The sequence below is a fragment of the Alligator mississippiensis genome, chromosome 8 (genome assembly GCF_030867095.1).
Source record: "Alligator mississippiensis isolate rAllMis1 chromosome 8, rAllMis1, whole genome shotgun sequence".
NCBI classification, from domain to species: domain Eukaryota; kingdom Metazoa; phylum Chordata; order Crocodylia; family Alligatoridae; genus Alligator; species Alligator mississippiensis.
Window position 1 is genome coordinate 14,224,609 of NC_081831.1, and position 18,599 is coordinate 14,243,207.

The following is an 18,599-nucleotide window of genomic DNA, read 5'->3' on the forward strand; positions in this document are numbered from 1 at the left end:
GCAGGGTGAAGAGTTGGAGATGCTCAGAGCTTTTCCCAACCTGTCTATTCTGGCTACCTGCCAGTCGCTCTCACACACCTGATAGATACAACTGTGTGGGGCTTGTTTTGACACTGGTGGTCTTGGGGATGGGAGGGAGGGTGTGTAGACGTGGCCACAGTGGCCTTCTACCAGAAGAGCTCACTGAACTATACAGAGTGTGATTTTAGCTTCACAGGCTCCTTGTGCAGTAGAAGTGTCCATAGCCATTTTACAGGCAGGATATGTGATTTACTCGAGGCCACACAGCAAGTCAGCGGCAGAATCAAAAATAGAACCCAGGAGTCCTGGCTCCTGATCCTGAGCAGCAACCACTAGGCAATGTCTGTAATTACCTGAGATAAAGTCAGTCCCATCCCAATGGGAGCAGCCTAACGGCAGAGGTCAAAAAAGAGGTAAATGTGGAGAGGCAGATTTGGGGCCGTGCCTGCATGGAATTGGGTTGAACTGACCTCAGACAAATGCATTCCCTTCTCCACCACACTGAAATTGTCATCTATAAACTGCGTGTGGGTCTGATAGGAAATAGGAACTGCAGCCAAAAGGTGAAGAACAGGTAGGTGGTTAGTCTCTGGGACATCATAGTGGTGCTAGACGGAGCCATGGAGTCCAATGGAGGTTGGCAATGAGGGATCTACCAAAACTAATTTCCCCTTTCCAATAACTGCTACACTCAAGAAGGATTCCTTTCCCCAGGAAACCCAACTGAACACCATTTCAGCCACTACCTGAACACATCGTGCTGCCAGAAGGCCCCCCCAATGGAAACATGCAGGGATCAAAACCACCTTTGACCTGCAAAGCCATCTATCTTGGAATCCTCTCTCCCCGGGAGCATCTGCATGAGATGCTAAATGCACAGTAGACTAATTCTCCTGAGCATTAGCGTGTCATGTCAAAAGTCATGCCATTGTGCTAATGCACAGTAGAATTCGTCTACTGCACATTAGCATCACTAAAAAGGCGTGTGCTGGCGCTACTGCGCAGTAGCGCCAGTTACTGTGCATTGAGTTAGTAACTGTTATTACAGGTACTAAACTTAATGTGTCATAAGTACGGCACATTAATGCACATATAGACATGCCCCCACTGACTTAACTCTACTTTCTGAAGACGTCCTAGTCATAAGAACCTACTATGGCTTTCATGCCCTGGAGGGAAGAAATCAGCCCTATGCCTGCTGTACCTACATTCAGAATGGGGGGGAATGTCTTTGCTGCTTGCATGGTGTCTGTTTCCTGATGGTTAACAAGAACACTGGATGCATATTCCTGGAAAGACACCTGGAGACATAAGATTTTTGGTGCCAAAGGACAACAGTATTTTCAAAAAAATGAGAATGTGACTCCAAGTCCAGAGACACTGATGCCTCTCAAGTTTCTCTTCCATGTGAATGTTTATCAGGGAGGAGTAAAGCCTCCAGCCAAGGTCCGTTCTGCCCCTGGTCAGGAGCGCTGGTAGAGTTTCATGATATTTTCATCATGGAGTTTTTTCCATACCCTTCTCTCCAGATCGAAGTCATGGTTGACGTAGAAGATCAAGCGTTTCCACACCTTGTCATAATAGTGATCCGAGTACTTGTTGTAGCCTTCTGTAATGTAGCCATAGGCACTCACCTGGAAAAGGCAGGAGAATGCAATGTGACAGAGACTTTTGAAGCTGGAATGGGACAGACCCTTGAAGAATGGGAGAAACAAAGCCCTGGGGGACCCTACTGCCCACATCCCTCCAGGTCAAAAAAGACCTGTCCACCACCACTCTCTGAGTACAGCCCTCCAGCCAATTGGCGACCCATCTGACCATGTAGGGATCGACACCACAGTCGCCTCATTTTTTAATGAAAATGGGGTGAAAGACAGTGTCGAAGGCTTTTCTAAAGTCCAGAAAGACTACGTCCACCGCGTCACCTGCACCCAAGGATTTTGTGACCTGATCATAGAAGGCCACCAGGTTGGTCTGACAGGACCTGCCTCTGATGAACCCATGTTGGTTGCCCCTAAGCATACACTCCCCTGCTGGGCCCTCGCAGATGTGCTCCTGAATAATTTTCTTGAAGAGCTTCCCCAGGACTGAGGTAAGACTAACAGGCCTATAGTTTCCTGGGTCCTCCCTCCTCCATTTTTTGAAAATGGGGACCACGTTGGCCCTCTTCCAGTCCACTGGCACTGTGCCAGAGCACCACGAGTGCTCGTAAAGCTGTGCCAGGGGACCTTCAATGGCCTCTGCTAGTTCTCTCAGCCCTCTGGGGTGGAGATTGTCAGGACCTGCTGATTTGAACACATTCAGTCCCACCAAGAGGTCCCTGACTAGGTCCACTCCAACCCTGGGCCTGGCTGCGCCGCCCCTGGGACCATCAGGGATCATGATAGGGGGATGACCTGGTCCTTGCTCAGAAAAGTGGAGGCAAAGAAGTTGTTAAATAAGTTAGCTTTGTGATCAGAAGCATTCACTTGATCACCAATTTTAACCTTCCTCTTGAATCTAGGACTTTGTTCCTCAAAAGACAAGGAACAACAAGTATTTATGCCACTTTTTATTATTATTATTATCAGGCCAAATCCTGATATTCTCTCTCTGTTTGCACTGAGTTAAAACCTCCATTGTGTGCATCTCTTCACCACATGTCTGAGAGCTAGCTATGATTTCCTATCTCCACTTTACAAATAAGGAAACTGGAGCAAAAAGTAAAGCATCCTTTATTTTTCATAGTGCCCAGAAGGAAAGCTGAGGTCCATCCCAACTCCAGGCAGCTTGTTGGGCTGACAAGGTTAAGGCACAGCAGTGCCGACAGCACAGAAGGGAATAATATTCTGAGCATCCTATCCAGGCACATTTGATTCCCCACCCTAAAAGCAAAGTAGCCATTCACTGCTGGGTCAATAGGGGAGTGCTTTCTGCATGAGTTTAGAGCAAGAGCCTAAGTGACTTGCCCACACCCAGCAAGGAAGTCAGTGCAGAGCCCTTACCCGGTCACAGAGATGGAGGGCAGTCAGCAACAGGAAAGCACCAGTGGTGGGTCTGTAAATTCGCCAGTAGGACATATTCAGAGTTTGGGATCTTAAAAACCTGCGTAGAGACATAAGGAGAAGATGAACTCTCTGCACCTAGGGTGGCTCAGCCTGCCTGCCTATTTCTGTTCTGCACAAACTCCCCCTGGGGGCTGCAAACCTCTGGATGTCAATGCTGCCTGGATCATCCTCTCTGATAATCTGTGAAATGCACTGAGCTTAGTGCAATAGAAAGGCAACACATTTCAAATGGGGAAAAAGGCAGTGAAGGCCCTTTTCCTACATCATCTTCATTTACATGTGCAACCCACTTACTTTCGAAAAAGGATTAAGAAAGGTGATAGCAGCTGCAATAGCAAAGGTAGGAGTAAATAATGATCTAGTCTTGTGATTCAGGCAAAAAGGGGTGGGAGCAAACATTATAATTCCTTCCACTAAGGTATCGGCATTGGCCACTGTAACAGGCAGGACAGCAGACTGGACAGACAGGTCAGCCCCAATCTGCAATGTGGTCGCAGTGGAGTTCTGTTTAGGTGGGAGGAGGCCATCCACACTGATCAGGCTGCAGGGTTGTGGTTACTTCTATACTCTTCTCAGCAAGACAAAGTGGCTTGCAGTTATCCCATTCCAATCCCTCAGCTTCCTGAAGATGAAAACTGCCCTTGTACAGAGAGACAGCAAACTAGATCTATATCCCACCAAAGTCCTGCTGAAGTATTGCCTACCCTAGGCTTTGCATGGATTTGCTGCACAGGGAAAATCCCACCCCCACCCCACCCCTCCACTGTGAGTGTAGAGGGGACAAAAGTGGGCAAGTCATGCTGGAATGGCTGAAATAATGGTATGGGAAATAACTAGTTAGCACAGAAGCCACACTACTGACCTGTTTTTCGTATATCTGAGGAAGTCAGGATGGATCACCAGATACTGACCCAGATTAAAATCATCACTGAATTTCTCCCGAGGCCTGTGCCTACAGGAAGGAAGGGAAAGGGAAACAGACTCCAGCTTTGCATGGACTCAAACCACTCAGTGCACATACCACTTTGTACATATAGTCAGCCCTTTCGTGCTGGCTGGTCAGAGGCAAAAGAAACAAGAGAAATATTAAATTATTCTGGAGCACATCCAAGTATAACATGAAGCCTTCATCATCTGGTTGTGTATCTTCTGACTGTAATCGTTGCCTTTTCATTCTGTGTGCGCACAGGACTTAGAATAACGGAGTCTCCATCGGTCATCAGGGCCGCTTGCACCCTAGGGCTGTTCAAAATTTCACCGTCCATTTCATTCGACACTGTTTTGACTCATTTCAAGGTCAAAACAGCAAAATCGAAGCAAAACAAAGGCCGTCAAAATAGCCTCGAAACAAAACGAGGCTAGTCAAAACGTTTTGACCATAGCGCTGGGGATGGGAAGTCAGTCCAGCTGGGTTGACTCCCCACCCTGGGCGCTAGATTGCACTGGGGTGGGAGTCAGCCCAGCTAGGTTGACTTCCCAACCCCTGCACTAGATCGCACTGGGGGTGGGATGTCAGCCCTGCTGGGCTGACTCCCTGTCCCCAGTGAAACATTGAAACAGTGTTGAAACAGTGTTTCTGTTTCAAAGGAATGGAACAAAACAGCTGTTTCGAATCTAAATGAAACTTGAAATGCAACGCTGTTCCGCCAAACCATTGAAACTCAAGGTAAAAAATGGAACAGTGCCGTTTCACACAGCCCTAATGCACACACAGCACAACGAGCCTGTTCAGGTAGTGGAACCCACAGAGCCATATTAACATGGCCCTCCACCCAGATTACTTAGTACTGGAGAGAAGCAGGATATAAGCCTGGGTGAAGTGTTGCCCTAACACAATTATCTTGTGGGTGGTACAGAAGCTAGGTCATGCCGGGCAGACGTACCTTAGGTGCTACCACAACACCACATAAAAACAAAATCAAAACCACTTAATAGATTATTCTTATTCTCTTTTTATGTGGTGCTGTGCTAACACCTAGGTGGTCTCTGCACTTTTTGCCCAGAGCAGTCACAAAATATTTTGCATGTTACTGTTGACAGGCGATAATGTTCACACACTCAGCACTGAAATGCAGCCACTTCCAGGATGGCACGGAGCAGCCATTCACCACAGCAGCATGCAAGGGTGCCAGAGGAGCTGACAACTGTGACTTCTCCCAGGAACAGGGAGGGGCAGAAGGTAGCCCTTCCTAGTGCCGTGATGCTGAAACAGCAGCATCTCCTCCCCGTGTGAAAAATGGCATGTGATGTGCAGTGATCACAGGGGACTTGGCTTTGGTGAAGCTGCATGCAAAGGAAAGGGGAAGCTGCAGGGAGTTCAGCTCTTACTGTACAAAGGTGGCAACAGATTGTGTTACCCGTATTGGTCCAGAAATCCCTTCCTGACGTCCCTGTTCAACAGGAGAGCCTTGAGCCACTCAAAATCCCTCTCGCCCTCCAGGAAGTGAATGTATCTGATGTCCTAGGAAACCCACAAAGGAAGTGTTAGTAGCTGGCATCTAAAGGAGATGGGCATTAACAATGAAGAGAAAGAAGATGCTCTGCCTGCTTCACTGGGTGTCTTGGGCAGAGATCCAGAGTTTACTGTTATTAGTTAGTCCATGGACACAGGGCAGGGCAGTGTCCAAAAGGAGAATAGTTAAGTAGCTTGCAAATAGGTACTTGCTGGCTGCAATCCTGTTTGTTTTTCTCAGGGTGTGAGGGACTGACACAAGCCTGAGCTCCGAGGCCTCAGTAGTGATACATTCATGGAAAGACAGGCAAGTGAGAGAGGGAAAAGATATACATATGCAAAAGGATTAGATCAGAGGTTCTCAACCTTTTTCATGACAGGACCTCCTCTCCCTCCAAGAGCTCACTTCACATCTCTCCAGTTCCCCCTCCCATTTAGCCACATGGGTAGGGCAGGCTGGTCATGACACTCTAAGGCTGCCTTCATGACCCCCAGGTTGAGAACCCCTGGAACAGGTTAGATAATGAGATTAGATTGATCTGCCAGGTAGATCCGCAGCCAGCTTCCAAACCCAGCATTGACAGCTTCCCCAGAATTTTCCCCAGGTACCCAGCCATGCCGCAGAGAATGAAGAGCACCAGAATGATGTGATCTCACACCTGAACACCATCTTCTGTTTCACAAGAGCCCAAACAGCAGCTCTGAGCACAATCATGCACCTCTGGGATGATTCACAGCAGCTGTTTAGCAGCCTGTAACAACACGCACGCCACAGTACTTTAGGATAGGAAATGAAAACTATAATTGCTGATTGAAATTGCAGGCAGAACAGTTGCTATACAGAAGGTAATTTGGTCAGGACATTGGATGTAAAGCCTAGTTCTTTCCAAAAAATGTACCACTGAATGTTTAATGACTGCAAATCAGTCAGGGCATCAGTCTGATGACTCCTTCCAAAGACGTCCAACATCACACTGCTTCCTGCACCATGCAAGATCAGGGCTGACCCAGAGGGAAGAGGGTCTCCCAATACCATTTCTCTACAGGATGTACGTGCTCCAGGACAAGTTTCTACTTAAATGGTGACTCAACCCATCTTAGCTTTAGCTAGGGACAGCTGGCAAAATCACAGCACAAGAATGCTGCTGGTCTCAAAGTTGGAGTGATATAGGACAGAAGTGATTGCCAACAGCTGGATCCAATCATAGTTCTTCCTGGATTCATGGCCTCCTCTTAAGTGAAGGGCATTACTTGACTGTATGCATTACTTCATCATGGGGTCCTGAGAAGGCCAGACAAGTCTTCCTATAATCCACTGCTAAACAATTCACAGAGTGGCATAGCTTAGGGCAGCACTAGGAAACATGGGACATGCCCCTGTCAGTCCTAGTGTCACCTCTGAATTAGTGCAGCAGCAGCATGGATGCAACTACCTGGGTATGATGTGATTGCTGATTGTTGATGAGTGAGGCTAACCCAGGTCTTAAGACCCAGGTGCCCAGATCTGGAAAACTCTGCAGTGAAGACCTATCCGCTGATGCTACTGCTGACCCACATGGGTCAAGATCAGAAATTGAGACCACAGGCAAAGCAGCACCTGGGTGTATGTGCTGAAGTCATGTGCCTGACTTACTTTTCCCATTGGGATCTTCTTGAAGCCCATGCTCCACAGTGCTGAGAGAGAGGCCACCAAGGAGTAGGCTGTGAATCCATAGAAAGAAGTTTTTGTTCCCACATCTTTCTCATAGCCTTTGATCATCGCCCCACTCACCCTAGCTCCGGAAAGCAAACAGAAATGCAAAGTTAGCGGGTAACTGGTTTAATCCCAGGTACTCACATGAGGTCAAGTTCACATCAGGCCTGGTAGGAAAAAAAAGAACCAGTCAAAACCTTTAGTCAAAGCTTCAGTTGAATGTGAACCATGTGAGTCCCTCTTTGGACTCATCTCTATCTTGATCTGGGAATGAACGCAGACAGACTAGGCCTTGAGGCTCAGAACCATTTCCTGCTCTTTGAGTTTGGCTTGTTTTCCCTCCCGTTTTCACTAACCATGTCTTCACTTCTGGGTCCCAGTGTGGTATTATAAGTGGCAGAGTAGCACAGCTGTAGTTGTTTGCTTTAGCTAGAATTAAGACGTTCTAGGGAGAGCACAAGAAAGCCTGACCTTGCAAAATTTCCAGCCTGGATCCTCAGTGACAAAGATTTGTTTAAACTGACTGATATATTATTTAGCTTTGGGCTTTGCAGGGCATTAGCAATGATCAGAAAACATATTTAAAGATGGTTCAGGGGTGTTCATGGGGATGATCTCTGTGGAGGTATTACTGGAATGTTGGTAGCAAGGACTGAGAAACAAATACGTCGGATCAACCGAGATCTCTAGAAGAAAGTACAAGATGGAGAGAAAAAAAAAAAGCAGCTTCTCTTACCGGAACACATAATCGTGGGAGTCGATCTCCTTGCCCATTCCAGAATTGTTTAATATTCCCCCATTCCCCACCACAGCACAGCTGATGCACCTTGGTATCTGGCTGCTGTTGTTGGCTAGGAGGATCTGCTGGAAAGGGTTGGGCGGCAGGAGTGTTAAGACCTCCTTCACCACTGCAACACAAACACAGAGTCAATAGAGGATTAGTGCATTTGCTGAGAGCTTTTGGGCTGGAAATAGAGTGCAGGGGAATTGTTATATGAAAGCTAACTTGTGGTCCATCTAGTCTGTTATTCCACCTCCGAGAGTGGACATACCTGATGAGTTAGAAGAAACCCTTCTCCTACCTTGGAATACACTTCGAATTTTGGATATCTCAGAAGAAACCCTCTTACCACCTTGAAATACACTCTGTCACCCTTGTGTCCCCTTCACACTGTAGGAGGGTATTGGTTTTGTAATGTGCTTCATGGTTGTACGGTGGGAGGGACTGGAGTGGATGACTGTTGGGAATTTGGGAGTGTATGGTTGCCCATGAATTAAGGGAACTGGACTCTGTGACCTAAGAGGCCCCTTCCAGTCCTGTATTCCTACATATCATGAAGGGAAATGTCTAACTGCCCTTCCTTGTTCTTGGCTTCTGACTGAAGTTATGAGTGTTGACAGCCCATGCTATGGTTACTTGAGTTAGCATGCCTATAGATGATTTTCTCTTTGGTATGAGTCAGGGGTCAGCAAACTTTTAGCAACAGAGGGCCAAATTAATGCAGCTTGGTCCCAGCCCAGCCACTACCTCTACTGTTTTCCTCCCACTGCTGATTCCCATTGTCACCAATCCCCCTTGCCACCACTGTCCCACCTTCACGGACTGGATAAAAATCCCTCTGCCAGCTATTCCCTATTTGACTCCTGGTATAAGTAACCCTGCATTCTTGGAAACTTCCAGAGCTATTTGCCTCCAAAATCTCTCAGTTAATATAAGCACCAAAAGGGCTTTGCAATAGAAAGAGAACACCATGTCCCCAATTCACCATTGAGTTGCTCCTTCTTTGAAACTCCCTTGACTTCACTGGTGTGGTAATGGAGTAACAAAGATTGAATCAGGTCCCATGACTCAGGAACAACACAAAATTGGAGGTTGATGTAGTGCTGAAGGCACTGACAGAGGTGAAAGATGCCCCAACCCTGGAGAAACCATTGTTGCCCATTACAGATGTGTCCTTGCTTGAGAGCCCAATCCCTCCAGCTCTAGGGGGAGAAGGGTGAGCAGTGAGCTCAAGGGGGCACATCTGTCATTCCCAGCTCCCTCCAACAACCTCCAAAAGGACTCACATGAGTAATTTAGCTCCATAAAACCAAATGGAGGTGCAAAATGCTCCAGGCGCTCCCATTCACTGTCATTGAAGTGCACCCTGTCAATGAAGAGTGTGATGTTGGGCAGGAAAAGGTTCTTCAACCAGTCAGACTTGGCAGCTTGGGCCTTCACTGAAGTGGGGCAGCTCTGGTAGAACAAAAAGAGGGTTGTATTGACATGAAGTGTTGGACAAGGCAGGCACCACTGCATGCACCCAGCACCTTCTTGTTTCACTGTAACCCCTCTTGCCTATGTTTCCTCAGGATCCCTCCCTGAAATAAATCCAGATGCCTCTTGATGCCAGTTATACCCCATTTAACCTTGACCCAGACTTTACTGGAGCGTGGTTCCTTCCCGCCTGCATGTACGCATGCACAGTTTCGTCATAGATTTCATAGATGCTAGGGTTGGAAGGGACCTCAACAGATCATCGAGTCCAACCCCCTGCCCAGGGCAGGGAAGAGTGCTGGGGTCAGATGACCCCCAACCAGATGCCTATCCAGCCTTCTCTTAAAGACCCCCAAGGTAGGGGAGAGCATCACCTCCCTTGCAAGCCCATTCCAAATTTTAGCCACTCTTACCGTGAAGTTTTTCCTGATATCTAGCCTAAAACATGTTTGACACTGTTGGTTACTGAATGTGAGGGCATGATGCAAACTATGGCAAGACACTGTTTGACTAAACATTTAAAAACAGCTTCTCATTCGTTCAGTAGAAATGGGGGAATATGTAAAAATTACACCCTGATTTGTAAATATTTTAGCATATAAATGGAGATCTGTAGCAAGGTATTAGTCATTCCTAAATACTCAGATAAACAGCCTGTACCTATGAAAAGGCTTGTGACCCACAGGAATTAAATGCATTTTAGTGAACATATTATTCATTATTTGCTACTTGTTATTTTAATGTGTAAGATAATTCAGACAGAGAGAAGAAACAATACTATGCAACTCAGATGAGTCCATATACAATGTTAATAAAGAATAACCAGTGCATGAGCTGATGATAGCCCATCGGGCATAGGCTACAAATGAATGATTCACATTTTCAATGAGCGCTCATACAAATATTGAATCTATTTGAATAACACCCAGCCTATAAATATTTACCTAACTAACAAGGAAGCTAAATGGCCATTGATTGTTATTCAAATCAAACATTATTCAGCCATAACAGTCTAATGAGTGTTATCAGGGTAAGGATCTTCATCTGTTTTTTGTGACTCACATCTGACCATTCCTGAGAAAAACTATGGAAGACCATATCTAGTAGATAGAATTATTTGCTATAAAATCAATCAGGCTTGCAAGATGGTTCCACTCAAAGAAGATAAATATTTGCATAGCAAATATGAATTTAATAAATGATATAAACTGTAGTACAGAAGATTGCTATATCAACAACACATACCAGGACAGCTAATGTGAATGAGTGCCCTGGCAAACTCTAAGGAACTGAAGGTTATCATCTATTTAAATGTGGTATCTTGCTTTCTACGTGCAGTTCTTTTCTACTTCTAAGCACTCTCCCTCTGCCGAGTCCAGGACTCATTCTCAGAGTTGCTGCAGACTGTTACCCAGGACATGCACGCACAGTGCTCTCTGAAAAGCACTCTGCTTTTGTTGTCTTCCTTAATCTAAAATCAAGGTTACTGCCTGAACCATTCTGCCTGAAAGTACATGGTTGCTCTTTGTATTTGGAAATATACCAAGGAGATTCACCTAAAAGAAATGCTGACATCGGGCCAAACATAGAAATGGTAACAGGGGAGACAAGCGTCAGTCTTGTAAGATGGGTATGAGTTAAGTTTTCAAGTGCTGAAAGCAGGCAGTGTAATTTCAAAGGGATCTTGTGTGAATGTGGCGGTGAATCAGCTGGGAGCAGGGGTTTAAACTCTGACTTGCACAGGTCTTGAACCAAGGCCCAGTGAAATCTTTTGCTGGTTTCAAATCACTTTGGGTCAGACCCACACTCAGGGATTCCAGCAAAATATAAATATGAGCCCCTCTGCCAGTGCTAACACTAACATGCCTGTAAATGCAAACATAATCAGAAAAGGAATTACAGTTGCCATACATCTCAGAGTAATGATCTTAATTGTAACTTTTGACTTAACGCCTCCAATGTACATGCAGAGAAACTGCCTGCTGCTAGCTGTCATAACACTATAACACAGCTCTGTGAGTGTGCTGTGAAAAAGTGTCACATCTGTACAGATCTTTAAAGAGTATTGCGCTGAGTGGTGGGTGGCAAATTCTCCACATACACATTCTCCCAGGCTGTGAATTGGCAGCTGCAATTAGTGGCAGGTGTGAGTTGTCAGACTAACATCATATGAGGCCAAGCCAGTGCCATTTGCTCTTGCCATTAGGAAAGGACTTTGTAGTCCTGTGATGGAGCGGCTGATCAGACTTACTGAACATGTTTGCCGGAGGCTGCTTCAAATGAAGGCTCTGCGGCCTTATGCCCCCTGGAACTGCATTACTGGAACCCTTTCCTGGCACCGTTGAAAGCCTTTGTTCATCAGACCCCAATGTGCTGCTCTGTTTGTGCCCAGCCACATTTCCTCTCCTTGAAGCCACACCTCCTCACCTCTTACCCTCCTGGTGCAAACCCATTGATATCTGCTCTCGCTGTTCTCCCTGGATTATCTACCCTCCGCCGAACCCCAACAACCCCAGACACCATCTTGCTGCACCCTGGCAGTTCTGAATTTAGCCCAGATTAAACATCACAGAGAAAAGCGCACCTCCAATCTGCACCCACACCTGTCTTGGTGGACAATGAGCAGGAACTGAGTTCATCAATGGCCATACAAGCCTCTAGCTTTGGTGTCATCCTGCGGCTGGGCTGGCCGGGAGAGCAAACTAAGTATGTGACTGCTTGTGCCCCAGGCTTATAAAGGAACTCAGGGTGGAAACAGGCATCACCATTGTGCTGCCATAGAAATGTTTATGTTGGCACAAAGTGAAGGCAAACAGATATCCAAGTCTTCCATTACACCACAAGTGCTCAAATTTGTAACCGCTGCAGACAGTAGTATTAAACTGGGCTGCTTTGTTTCAGCTCCTGTCTCTTTGTTTACTGTAGAAGAGCTCAGGCAGTGTGAAGCACCAGATCTCCAGCCTTCCTCCGCGCCGGGCAGGGCCTCCATGGGTTTGAGGGGTGGGATTGGCCCTCTCAAGCTTTGGGAGCACCTGCCTCACCTTCCCACTTACCCAGCCGCAGCCCTCCAGGGGCTTCAGGGATCTGGGATGTGTGTCTGCAAGTGGGGGTTCCTGCACAGGAGGGAAGGTGGAGGAGGTGCAAGTCCCCCTCTTTGCACTCGCTAAGGGATTTTCTCCTATGTGCCTGCAAATGTGGAGGTGAGGACCAGAGTTTTCCCCTGCTCGCAGATGCACCACAAGTCAGGGCATGTCTATAGATGTCCCTGGAGCACAATCAGCTGGGCTGTAACATATCTCGGCACAGGTGACCACACTCCATAGACTCAGAGGCCGTCTCTCCTTCTATGATGAGGCTTTGTATTGAAGCATCTCAGGGCACCTATACATGTGCTCCAACACGCTCTAATTAGAACACATTAGAACAGACTCAATTAATTGAGTCTGCTGGAGTGTTCTGATTAGAACGCTCCAGCACATGGGTGCTGTCTTGGTTTTTTGCTGGTGGGTTCTTGCAGACATAACCCCCCCCCCCCCCCCCTCTCCCCAGAAATGGCACTTTACTTTTAACTCAGCGCATTCCTATGCCAAGCCCCCATGCATGCCCAGAAGAGGCAGCGCGTTACTTCTATCCAGCTCTGCAGCATCTGTAAAGATCAGGTGCTTTAGTGGGGTGGGGGTTGGCATTTTTATCTAATAGCTGATTGAATCAGCTTTAGCTAAAAGCACCAAAAAGCGCCGCTGAAGCACCCAATCTTTACAGACACTGCAGAGCCAGGTTGAAGTAATGCACCACTTCTGGTAAAGCACTTTTTTTTGTTTTTTTAATATCTGCACAAGTGGTTCTGTGGGTGCTGAGGACCTGCAATATTTTTTTGGTGGGTGCTTGAGCCCCGGAGCACCAATGGAGTTGGCACCTATGCTCCAGTATGCTGCAGTGTCTTGTGTATTCAGTGTCCCACGTTTCAAAATGGTGGCAGGGCACTTTAACTAAAGCTCATCGAATGAACTTTAGTTAAAGCACCCCGCTCCCATTTTGAAACATGGAATGCTGAATACACAAGACACTGAGGTGCTTTAATTAAAGTGGCTCCCAACAGCTGCTCTAATTAAAATGCCCTCCCCCTCCCAACCTATAGCATGTGTATAGGCACCCTCAGAGCCGCACTTATGAGCCAGGACACCATTGTGCTAAGTGCTGTACATACACAGAACCAAAAAATGATTCCTCCATCCTAAAGATCTTACAATCTCCCTCTCTAAATGTGGTATTAGAAAGGGAAGATGTGACATCCTATCTCCAACACTGGCACTCACCTCCACCTGGAGACAGGCAATGTCCACCTTTATTCCCCTTTTGCAGTAAATTGAGTCCTTGCTCTTATTTGGCTTTCATGCGCCTGCACTTTAGCAGACCAAGACAGGCCCATCTGCCTGTGAGGCTGCACTGTAGTCGGTTCAGTGGAGCCAACAATGACTGGTGGTAGGAAACTACCAAAACACATGGCTGCAGGGAATCAGCTTTAACCACTGAAGTCTGCATGCAGCTCCAAATCTTTAAAGCTTGAAAGCTTAGTCAAAGCTCATTGCAGCACAAAAGAGCGTGCATTTCTGACACCATGGCATTGATTGAAAAGATTAACTCAACTGTGCAAAATGCTTTCCAAGAGTGCCTGGAAAATGGGGCCTTAATGCCGAAACCCGTCTTGGAATTGTACTCAAAGGCACCTTTCAAATAACCAGTCAAATCATTACAGCACATTCTTGACTGTGAATGGTACAAACATATGGCCAGGCTTTAAAAAGCTCTTGAGGAAGCACAGACATACCAGGCAGGCTTCAGAGCTACCCTGAGGTAGATCAATAAACCACAGTGCGTGTGTGTATAATCCAGTGGTCCGTGTTTATTATACGTCTCTCCATGTGCCCCATTCACCAGACAGAAACTGGACTGGGAGGCTGCCCAGACAGTTCTGTGTGTCTTGAATTTTTCATCCTCAGGATAAGAGGCATGCACACACTGACAGCCCCAAAGAGCTTACAATCTAATCAGAGGAGCTGGACAAAGGAATGGGAGAAAGGAAGGGGCAGTAGCCCCATTTTACAGATCTGAGAGGCCAAGTGACCTGCCCAAGCTCACAAAGAGAGTTAGAAGTAGAATCTAAATTTCCTGAAGCTCAACCCTGCCTCTTCCTTCAACTGCAACAAGATCAGCCTCCCAGAGCAAGGCAAATATTAAACCATGTTAAACTGGAGCGCTGAAGCCTGACTTCAAGGGGTGGCGAGAACCCACTTGTTTCAGCTGCATCAGTAAAATACTGAGAAACCCCATTGTCTTCCACTGAGGTCAGTGTGTATGGCAGGCATTGGGGCAGCTCCTTTCTCACAGACTCCAGGAACAAGTTTCACATGTTCTGCTCATAAGCAAGTTTCCTGAAGAGTCCTGAAAGCTGTAGACAAAGGTGAATGATTTGGTAGCCCCAGATATTTTTTTAAGGCACTATATCAAAGCAACAGAGACACAGGACAGATGGAAGGCAAAGCACTGCTACAGTCACCTCTCTTATGAGTCCAGCATCACAGCGCACAAAAGTTCAGCGCACATAAACCAGTTTCAAAACGGCCAAAACTCGTTTAAGATAAACCTGGTTGAATGTAGTATCAGACTTAACTGACTGAGGTCAAACCAGTTTATGGAACTTGTCCCAGACCCCTTCCTGGTTCAAGTTAAATCATAGTCCCCCAGCATCCCAGTATGCTCTGCAGCCCTGGGCTGGGCTGTCTGCTCCAGAGAGCAGGGCTGCTCTTTGGAGGCCACCCCCCCCACCCCTGCCATTCACCCCTGGCCAGACAGACCCCAGCTGGGGTACCCAGTGGCTGGGAGGAGCATGACTTTGTTGGTGGTGGCGGGAGTGTGGCGGCGGTGGGAATGCGGCAGCGGTACACTGGGAGCTCCCGCAGATGCCACCAGCACTGTTGGCAGCAGGGGGTTGGCGAGCACCAACCAGGGGTCAGCGACCACCCGCAGGCACCGCCAGCAGCAGTGGCAGTGGCCAGTGGCGATCATGGACCACCCGCAGATGCCACCAGCAGTGTCAGCGGCCTCCCGCAGGCACCGCTGACAGTGTCAGTGGCACCTTTTTGCAGGGGGTGCACCGCCACACTCAACAGGTGAACATGCACCTGCGTGCACCCCCTACATGTCACCCCTGACCTGCCCCCTTCACCTCAGGGGGCCATGCCCGGCCAGAGTCTGGCCTGGGGGCTGGCCACACTCCTTCCCCCCAAAAAAGCCTGGCAAGGGCTGCTTCCCCTCCTCCCCACCTCTAGGCATACCCTGGCTGGGGTCCTTCCAGCTAGGGTGGGGGCTTAAATCTCTCCCAAATCATACTTAGGCCTGCTGGGGCCTGCCCACCCTCCAAGCTCAGCTTCCCTCCAGCCCAGCCACTGCAGAAGGGAAGGGAGGGTTCGCTCTAGGACCCCCCAGCTTCCGGCTTTGTCCACTTGCAGGCATGTGCCTGCATTTCCGGAATCAAAAAGTGAATGTCTATTCACTTGCTTGCTGTTTCAATCTATGCAGGTTAGACAAACCTGCAAAGATTGAATCAATTCAGGCTCAGGCTTTTTGAATTCCTGTATTTAGTCACAGTGGCTAAGTCTGATACAGGTTCTGCCTAGGAGAGCTGGTCTAGCCTATGCTGTCAGGGTTCATGCTCCCAATCCCAAGATTCAGCCTCTAGACATGATGATGCATTGACAAAGCCTAAATCTCCTATGTTCCAGTGCTTAGATCAATGAGTCTCAACCAGAGTGCTGCAGCACCCTGGGGTACCATGGGGTGCTGTGCAATACTAGCACAGTTAGGTGTGCAAACACTAACACATGATTCACAAAATAAACCCAGAAATTTCAAATAGGAATCCAGACTGTCACAAGCATTGTGACCTGCTGTGGTCTTTCCGAGTTCTGTGTGACAGAAGAAGGACTCTATTATTTTTCTGTAATCAAAAAATGTGTGAAATCTAAGAGCTAGCATTTTCCAAGGGAGGGCTTGAATCTAATGTGGCTGAGAACCACTGCCTTAGATTGGCGGACTTGTCACTATCCCCCCCACTAGAGGAACCTGGTGTTCACAGAGACAACCCAGACAAGGGCACACCTCATTTTATTTGCTTTTTACTACCAGCAGTGAAAAGAAAACAATGTGGGATGCCTGTCTGCCACAGTGTGTAATGTTTAACTTGGAATATGGCTTGTGTTCCTTGAGTAAGGAGTAATTTCCTCTTCCTAAGCCCTGAACGTGTTGCATCTCATAAATGAATCCAGGGCCATGGTGAGCTAATATACAGGTGGGATGTTTCCAGGGAAAAGACCAACAATATGAGATGTGGAGCAGATGGTGAGTTAGAAGGCAGCAGTCTCTCTTCGAGTCACTCTTTCAATGCATGCAGAATTGTGGGATCAAAGAGCAAATTTGGGATGAGATTGAAATGTGGAGTCCAGATATATGTTCATTATTAATCCTATCCCGCTTTTTGTAAGACTCTAGAGGTGTTTCTCCCCAGGGTCCTGGCCAAAATCCAACTTGAGGAATTATCTTTTGTAGACTGAAATTCCCTGTGTAATTGTAGCTGAGTAAAGTGGTGTTTACTTCCTGTTCTAAACTGCTGTACATTGGTTTCCTTAACTCAACTCTGCAAAATGCTCTTCAGGAACATTTGTTTTGGGGTGTTCTGCAAGCCTCTGCTCTCCCTCTCCAAAGGTGGATGTAATGGTTCAGAGGGTAAAATGACTGCAATGGGGGCACAGTTAATGTATTTGTCTTGGTGAAGGTCATTACACTATCATCACACCATCTCCAGAAAAATGTTTGTATCCAGATGTTTGTAGCTTGAGAAAAGCAAACCCCCTGGAGCCATGTTCAAACTGAACAGCAGTATCCTGTCCTTAAGTTATGATGACCTAACAGACAGCCTGTACTCCTTACTGTGTCTATAGGAAGGTACCAAATTGGTGAGCCTGATCATCCAAAATTGCAGGGCTTACATATTTCATCTAGGAGTCCCATGTATTCCCCGGCACTGGTTCTCTCCCTAAGCACACTTTGCTATCCCTCTCCATGCAGGAGCATGGAAATCCAGGTGCATATCTTTTAGACTGGACATTAGGAAGAACTTCTTCACAGTTCGAGTGGCCAAGGTCTGGAACGGGCTCCCAAGGGAGGTGGTGCTCTCCCCTACCCTGGGGGTCTTCAAGAGGAGGTTAGATAGGCATCTAGCTGGGGTCATCTGGACCCAGCACTCTTTCCTGCCTATGCAGGGGGTCGGACTCGATGATCTATTGAGGTCCCTTCCGACCCTAACATCTATGAATCTATGAAATATCCCAGCACAGCAAAAGGCCAAATAACTTGCCTAAGTCCACAGCACCGGAATTCAGGAGTTGCTGCTCTTGGTCGTATGCCTGGACCACTGTTACTATTAGAGTAGTGCCTAGAAACTTGAAAGCCACTGTGCCCAAGTGCTTGGCAGACTAAACAGAAAAGGGTTGGGAAGAGAAACAAAAGGGAAGTAACTCACTCAGGGTCACGCAGATCAGAGACAGAGTCAGGAACAGGAACAGGTTAGCTGGGTCCCAGTCCAGTCCTCTAGGCAACACCTCCCTAACCATCCCTTCGAGCTGTCTATTGTCTATCTGACCTGTCTGTATGAACTTCCTCTGCCCAGCCTTCTACAAACTCCTCACCTCACCCATTCAAGGACTTACCTCTCCCCACCCTACCCCATTCTTCTTTGTGCTTTTGTGTTTTTCATTTCTCCTTCCTAAATGTAAATACTTTGCATTTGGTTTTGTTTTTTTGGCACTGGATCATGGAGATTTCTGACCGTATTTATCAAGAATGAAAGTGTGGGTCAGTCACAAGTTTTCTAAGCATATTCTCTCAGTCATTACTAAAAATACTGAATACAACTGGGCTCAGGACTGAACTGTCAGACCCCACTTGAAATGAACTCTCACCGTGCCAGTAAGCCACTGCCATCTATTGTCAGACTGAGGTTTTCCAACTGGTTCTGCACCCTGTCATGGTGATTTTATCTAAATCATATTTCTGTAATTTGCTAATGAGAAG

General features: G+C 47.2%; 1 protein-coding gene across 2 annotated transcripts in view; it reads right to left on the reverse strand.

Moving 5' to 3' along the window:
- Positions 1–248: 248 nt before the first annotated feature.
- Positions 249–18,599, reverse strand: part of ST6GALNAC1 (ST6 N-acetylgalactosaminide alpha-2,6-sialyltransferase 1) — a 35,799-nt gene continuing 17,448 nt past the window's right edge. Inside the window, exons 3-9 of one of the 2 annotated variants that reach the window (XM_019494182.2) lie at positions 9,281–9,449; positions 7,950–8,121; positions 7,154–7,292; positions 5,426–5,529; positions 3,931–4,020; positions 3,006–3,105; positions 249–1,655 (exon numbers count right to left, since the gene is read on the reverse strand). In XM_019494182.2, coding sequence (XP_019349727.2) covers positions 1,485–1,655; positions 3,006–3,105; positions 3,931–4,020; positions 5,426–5,529; positions 7,154–7,292; positions 7,950–8,121; positions 9,281–9,449 — 945 coding nt within the window. In that variant the 3' untranslated portion in view covers positions 249–1,484. The remainder of the gene's footprint in view (positions 1,656–3,005; positions 3,106–3,930; positions 4,021–5,425; positions 5,530–7,153; positions 7,293–7,949; positions 8,122–9,280; positions 9,450–18,599) is intronic. The other variant, XM_059732159.1, reaches the window with a different exon arrangement.